At 34.9% G+C, this 7,504-nt stretch overlaps 1 protein-coding gene across 1 annotated transcript; it reads right to left on the reverse strand.

Moving 5' to 3' along the window:
* Positions 1 to 2,972: 2,972 nt before the first annotated feature.
* LOC116348902 lies at positions 2,973 to 7,504 on the reverse strand. The gene is made up of 12 exons (XM_031780108.1): positions 7,386 to 7,504; positions 7,059 to 7,310; positions 6,555 to 6,809; positions 6,017 to 6,495; positions 5,739 to 5,952; positions 5,400 to 5,670; positions 5,210 to 5,328; positions 4,898 to 5,140; positions 4,589 to 4,831; positions 4,031 to 4,509; positions 3,773 to 3,977; positions 2,973 to 3,711 (listed from the first exon to the last, which is right to left on the reverse strand). Exons 1-12 carry the CDS (start codon positions 7,502 to 7,504, stop codon positions 3,438 to 3,440), a joined length of 3,153 nt encoding a protein of 1,050 aa, XP_031635968.1. The 3' UTR covers positions 2,973 to 3,437.

A 7,504-nucleotide genomic window follows, 5' to 3' on the forward strand; every position in this document is an offset into this window, starting at 1 on the left:
TGCGCATTTGTTAATTCCGATGACAATCGTGTGAGAAAGTGTTTTCTTTGATATTTTACGGGCTCATCAATTGAACCGCAAGATGTTCGCCTTAAAACAAATGCTGCAATGCCAGCAACGTTCAACAAATTCATGAAGTAGGCAAATGGCCATCTATTCGTTCGTCGTTGTACCGTGTACGAATGACAGAGTTGATCGAGAACATCCACGCCTCCCTTTTGTTTCATTGTAAAACGTATTGATCACAGCTTTTCCATCATTTCCAATGGTTGGGGTGCGATGCAAAGTTGACAACAAAATGACCGATTTGTTTTTTTTTGGGAACATGCGATAAAAGTGTCATCGTTGGACGAGAACCAAATAAGTTATCAACAACAGCCCGCTGTTTGTTTGGCAAAAATTCTGCTGGAATAAATAACTTGTTTTTTCGAGATTTTCACCTGGTGAATACATGCGAGATAAATTGCGGTTCACTTATTCGAAAATATCTCTTATTAGCGCAAGTTTGTCGTTTCGACGACGAGCACTTCCTGTGTCTTTATCATCGAATCGAATGAATCGCAATAACTCTTTGAATCTCTTCAAAGGCATAGTGGCTTTGAACAATGGCATTCTACGCAAGACCCCATAGAACTCCGCGAAATTTCTCTTGCTGGATCAATCAACACCTGCGGAAAACAACAAGCCAATGAAAGCGAACATGAATAATAGTTTCACGCTTCCAAACAAGAAAATACACAAATAAAAATTGCTTGGCAACACTTTACGATGAAAATTTATTTTCACTTCATTTTCAAAAGAAACTTTCGGAAAAATCACAAAAAATATTCATTTCTTAACGAAAACATAAACAAAACAACTCTTCGTGTCTACCGGCATTTGCTATGTGCTCTGTCAAAGAAACTTATCACATATACAAACATATGTGTGTCACATATACGCGTATTGTACTACGGGCCTCAGCGACCCCACTTGCCCGGTTGTTGAGATATTTTGTTCAAACCTCTCTCTGGCTCCACCTAGGGAACCATAGTCGGAATAAGTTTTATGCACGATTAGAAGAAGGATAAAAGAACATATTACAACACAATTTATTAGATTATAAAAATATTTTATATATTTTTTTTCTAAAAAAATACGCCAGCGGGCCTCAGAGGCCCGAACTGCCCGGTTAAGGGTTAATAGAAATTCTATTTTTAAACAAAAATACAAAAGAATTCAATTAAAATCCCGAATCTTCAAAAAACAAGGGGGCAGACACGTGGAATAGGATTAGACTTTTTGTGTAAAGATTCGAGAAATTGCAATGAAATAGCAACGCATGTGAATGGTTCCGCGTGGAATAGCGAAACAGTGCATGAAATAGCAAAAAGTGACGTTTATTGATGGATTAGTGGAATAGTGCGGAATAGCAGAATTAACATTTTTGACGGAAACAGTGCATGGAATAGGAAAAATAGTTTCGATGTCACATTTTAGATTAGTGGAATAGCTGGATTAGTAATTTATATAGTGGATTCGGAATTTATTCTTGGTGTCTCCCCCCTAGATAAAAAAAATATTCAGTAGAAATATAAATAAAGAGTCGTACAGGAGTAAGACAAACTTTTCCTCACGGTGGTTGTATCGACGTTCGATGTATTGAGCAAAATACACGCGCAAACATCATACACACAGAGCGAGCTAACACAAGTGCGATTGGTTCCGTGCGAATCAATCAACTTCACGTCAGCAAAGACATGAGCTCAGAGCGGAGGTTTTTATGCCAGAACGGCTTTTCCTCCATAATAAAAGAAATAAAATAAATATATAAAAAGAACAAAAATTAAGGAACAGTGGTAGATGCGTATTTTATTTAAGTTAGTTAAAAATAATATTCGTTCGATTTTTCAAGTCTTTCAAGCGGCGTAAAGTTCGAGGCCAAAAAATATGTTCGGCATCGAAATATTCTTTAATTTAATAGCAGAAGTACTCGCAATATATTTTTCAAACTTTCATGATATAATTTGAAAGTATTCTATTTTCTAATAAAACGCTATAAAAAATATGTCTGACGGTAATTTTGCCATAAAAATTATTTTTGAAACATTATTCATACAAAAGTCACAAAAAATTTGTATGGTATCGTAAGGATGTGAAACTTTACACATGCCATTTTTTACACAATACAAATTTTTCGTTTTTGAGCTATGTGCAGTACCTACTTTTGATTTAATTTTTTTTAAATTTAGTGACATTATGTATGTTGGCACGAAGATGCGATTCATAAGTTCTTATCGTGATTCTCATCAAAGACTGGAAGACATTTTTTGCCATTTCACCTTTCCACGCCACGCTCTGCTCGCATTCCATTTAAAGCAATGTATTGGGTTTCGAACACGCAGATGTGCTGCCACCTGGTATCTCAAAGTTAAGCTGCTATAACGCACATGCTTCTTGTAAATGAAGAAGAAGAGGAAAGCAATGTCTTTACATGAGGTTGAACTTATAAATTTCAGAGAGCAGCACAACTGCAGTGTTCAAAGTGCGATTGCCCTTCGTTCCACGCACACTACATATTTTGAATTTATATGTTAATAATCTATTAATTGGCTATAAACTTTGACTTCTCAAAAAAAATAAAATTCGGTAGCTATTGAATTAGTATCTTTCGGTAAATAAGTATTCGTTCGACAAAGGAAGAAAGGAAACAGTGGGGAAAAGTTAGACTTACGGATTTAACTTCCTCTTTATTTAAATATATAATTCTTATGGTGAAAAAATGTATTGTAATATATCATACTTTGTGTATTCCTGTTAACACATTAAATATCACACATGTGATTGAATTGTTAACCCATTAAATGTCAGAGATTGTATTTTACAGTGAAATGGTAATCTTGAAAATACCTTAATACTTAACATGTTGAAACAGAACTAATTTGTAAATAAGTCAAATTTATGATTAAATGTAAAACAAAGTTTCGCTTGCGTGAAAAAAAATGACTGAAGATTTTGGGACAAAGTGACTGACTTTTGACTGTAAAAACAAGCAATATTAGTTTTTAACTAACCGTTTGTTAACTTCAATCAATCAAAGTAAGCTATGGTCAATTGCAACAGCCAACTATAGTTGACAATAATCATAGTTACTATCGGGTGATAGTAAAAACGTCCCAAAATAATCGCCTGACTGACTGAGTAACTATAGTCGATTCAAATTCAAATCGATAAAATTCATGAATTTAGCTAACTATAGTCACTTACAGTCAATAGTGACTTAGTCCACAGTGGACTCAGCACGGGGATATAGTTATTGATATTAGTTAAGATATTGCCAAATGTAACACAAATGCAGCTGATGCTTGGAATTTCAAAAAAAATCTTGAAGAAAACTAATCAAAATCTAAACGAAGTGATAGTAATAGAATAAAGATTTAAGTCTATGAACCATGCTATTATATCCACGCATTAGTCACTTGTCGAGGTGCCATATTGGTAGCATTGTGATGATTTGGTGCTGCCGCATTCTTCGCTTTCAAAAAGCGAAGCTTCCAGAATAAATGCAAAGTGGCAAAATAAATTATTTCGATGAAGCTCAATACAGAAAAACCAGTGAAAAGTCCAAGCAAACCACCACAAACTGCTAAGAAATCACCGTAAGTGTACAGCTCATTCCTTTTGACTGTGTTTATCACGTTGATGTTTAAACCAATCATTGTAATATATTCACTAAAATGATTGAAGAAGAAATCTATGAATTTTTAATTTTATTTAATTGTTGTAATCGTACTCTTTCGATATACTCCCAAGATTTAACGAATCCGGGTTCAGCGCAATCCGATCACAGTTTGCGTTGTACTTGATGAACGTACATGCTGGTATGCAATTACATTCATCTTCAAATGTTTTACCTATATTTGTGGTTTGAATTTTCCGTTTTGCTTCCTTCATACACTCTATCTTCGCTCCTCCACAGATTCGAGTACTCTTGTCTCCTACACAAAAATTAAATATCAATTTCTTATAGTAAAGGCAATATGTCATATACTTGGCTGCGAAAATTTCACGCATCCGCACTCTTGCTTTGTGAAGTTCGCCAAACATTCTTCTTTACAGTTGATTTGCGTGTACATTTTGAAGAAATGCAACTGTCGCTCATCGCCATAAAAACATTCTCGTTGATGTGGTTTGAAGCGACGCAATTTTTCGGTGGTTGTTGTTAATACAGGATCAATCTTGAACACGTGAGTATGTAAAAACGGTATTTGAAAGTACCTATGTGACGTTTGCAATGTTTCGCCAGGCGTGGATAAAAATATTTTAAAGCCTTGCTCGATGCCACTACATTGGGGCTCCAGATTATTTTTAGAGGTCAAAAGTACAAGGCCCAGGGAAGCTTTTTCTCCTGACGAAAAAGCCTGGAATGGATAATTTCCATCGTTGAATGGATTTGAATATCCATTTTGTAGACTCCAGTGTGAGGATACATTCAGATTATTTTCAACCGTCCTCATGTTCATTATCATTCTAAAAATATAATGTGTGATGTATTTGGTTGTAAGCGTATTAAGGCGCGAACGGATTTTTCTATTAGTAATAAACCCACCCGTCTGTGTATATTTCATGCGAATTCAAGGCATTGAATGTAAAACAAAGACCTTTCTCTGTGAAAATGGGTTTAAAATTCTTGATGCAATCTTTTGAACGCCATAGACATAGAACTATATCAAAATTGGGTGCAATATCTCGAATGGTATTGTACATAGATTCATTTGCAAAATCGTCGTCAAGCTCAATTTGACCTGGTAGATATGGGCACACTTGAGCCAAAGCATTGACACGGATGGCGCTAGAAAGAACGCAGAAAAAATTGAGAAAATTCCGAAAATTCGAACAATTTTTTTTAATTTCCTACTTCATGTCAGATAAATTGGATTTAGATTTAAGCGACTCAAGTGCTGATGCTATATTCAATTTATGTTTCTGCGCTTTAATGTCTAGACAGATTGTTACTTTTGGAAATGGGATCATCTCAATCAGTGATCGTGTGTCTGTTGTGCTTATTTTCACTGGGTTCTCTTGCCACTCGATATAGGTCTTCTGAATCATAGAGCTGCTATACCAGAGAGCAACACCAATGGAGATCAACCATACCAATCTAAGTGAATGCGAATGCGAATGCGAATGCTGAAAAAATTCTTGATCTCGATTTCATGAATGGATTTACCTCTCAATAATGTGTAGCTTTTTTTCGGTCACATATCGAAGGCCATGGATGTTACTGTTTTTGCAGAATTCTTTAAAAAATATCCGCAACACCTGCCACAAAGTGTACATCCATCTCGTCTAATAACGACAAAATTGAAATGTAGATAAATGTCGAAGTTTTTTGGAAGATAAGTGATCAATGATCATACCACTCGATATTTGTAGTATAACTTTTGGCCAAATGGTTCATAATCCTCCTGTGGCTGTATTTTTGGTGGTCTTGGACGATAAATGGTCCAAAACAAGCGAATTGTGGCATAATAGACGATTTCGACGATGCTCAAAAAGGAAATGCCAAAAAATAATCCAAGCAAACCACCGCAAATTGCTAGAAAATCAGTAATCGTGTACCTTTCCACCCGTTTTTCTATTTTGACTTCGGGATCTTGGAAGAAAATGGAGACTCGTGTGGATAGTTGACTGACGTTTTGAAGATTTTTTTAAAATAATTTATGCGTTTTTATAAATACATTTAACATTGTCCATACCCTATTTCACTCGCTTCGAATCCAATATTGTTACTCTTGTTCGTCATAAATAAAAATTTTTTTTCAGTTTTTATATCGTACTGAATATCAATACATGATTCCATACAATTACATTCGTCACGAAACAATTTTCCATAATGGGATACATATTTTTTCTGAGCGTATATATAGCATTCGATACGCGCTGCACCACAGATTTTTGTATTGTTGTCTCCTGTGAAAAATATGGAATTAATTTTGTTTTGGGATCCAATTAATGGAATTTGCTGAATACATACTTGGCATAGAAAATTTTACACATCCGCATTCATTTTTAGTGAAATTTACCAAACACTCTTCTGCGCAATTGTTTTTCGTATAGATTTTGAAGTATCGCAATTTTCGCTCAGAATTGAAAAAACATTGACGCTGATTTGATTTATAAAAGCTCATGCCTTTCGAAATATCTTTTAGTTTAGGTTTAATCGTTATCTGAATATCTTGTGACATTGAAATGAAAAACCTAGCATGAAATTCGGATGTTCTTTCACCTGGAACTTTTATATCCAATATGAATCCTTTCATAACTCCTGTACAAATATAATCATAATCATTCGTGTTTTGCGAAACAACAAAATCCATAGCATAATTTTGACCCGCGCCAATCATACGATTGGGATAAACGTTGCCTTCAAATCCATCAGTATAGCCACTTTCAAAACTCCAGCCAGATGTCATTGGACTGTTCTTCGTGGTCATCTTCTTTCTTGACACCATTCTGAAAATTGTTGATTTACCTTTTTTCATCTTTACGAATGGGCAATTTAAGAGACTTACCCATCTGTATACATTTCATTCGAGCTCAAAGCATTAAATGCAAAACATTGACCTTCCGTAGTCATCATTGGAATAAAATGGTCAGAGCACCTGATGTCACTTGATTGCCATTGGCATCCAGACAATGAATTATCAAGATTGGGAGCGAGGTTCTCAAGTACATCGTAGATGGATTCGTTTGTGAAATCATTTCGGTATTTAGGAAATAAATTCAAAGCTGGACAAATGTGTCCTAACGCATCAAATTGCGATGCCCTGCACAAAGATATTTATATACAAAAAATGTCATCATTGATGCCGCAAATTTAGAGTGACAAAAACCATAGTTTAAATGTTTAAATAATCTTTGGTCAAGAAGGTTTCCATCTAGGGCTCTCCCTCAAAAAAAATTTCTTAATTATATAAATTTCGGAATATTAAAAGGAATGCTGATACTTGCAAGAGAACGTATTTCTTCGAATAAAAATATTAAATATCGAGATGTGAGTTTCAAAAATTACTTACTCAATATCAGATAGTTTGCCAGATAACTTTATATTATTATTTCCTATTTTGAACTTAGATGATACATCCAATTTATGCTTTAATGTTTTCACCCTGTTACAAATTATTACGGTTGGAAATGGGATGGCCGAAATAGGTGCCACTTCATCAAAATTCAAGGTCATTGGATTCTCATTCCAGTCCAACCAAACGGCGCGAATCATAGTACCACACAAACCGAGTGATAAACCAAAACCAATTATCCACCACCATCTTAAGTAAAAGTGTAATTAAAATGGTGCCGAATAATTCGAAGTATATGTGGATTGTGGAAAAACTTGGACTAACCTTTCACTTTTGTGTAGCAATTTATCAGTGAAGTAATGAAAACCATGGATATTGGTATTGCTACAGAATTCTTTGAAAAAAATACGAAACACTCGAATGAAGGAAGTAGTGAACCCCAT

Source organism: Contarinia nasturtii, unplaced genomic scaffold (genome assembly GCF_009176525.2).
Source record: "Contarinia nasturtii isolate CC-2019 unplaced genomic scaffold, AAFC_CNas_1.1 Cnas_scaffold_129, whole genome shotgun sequence".
In the NCBI taxonomy this organism is placed as follows: domain Eukaryota; kingdom Metazoa; phylum Arthropoda; class Insecta; order Diptera; family Cecidomyiidae; genus Contarinia; species Contarinia nasturtii.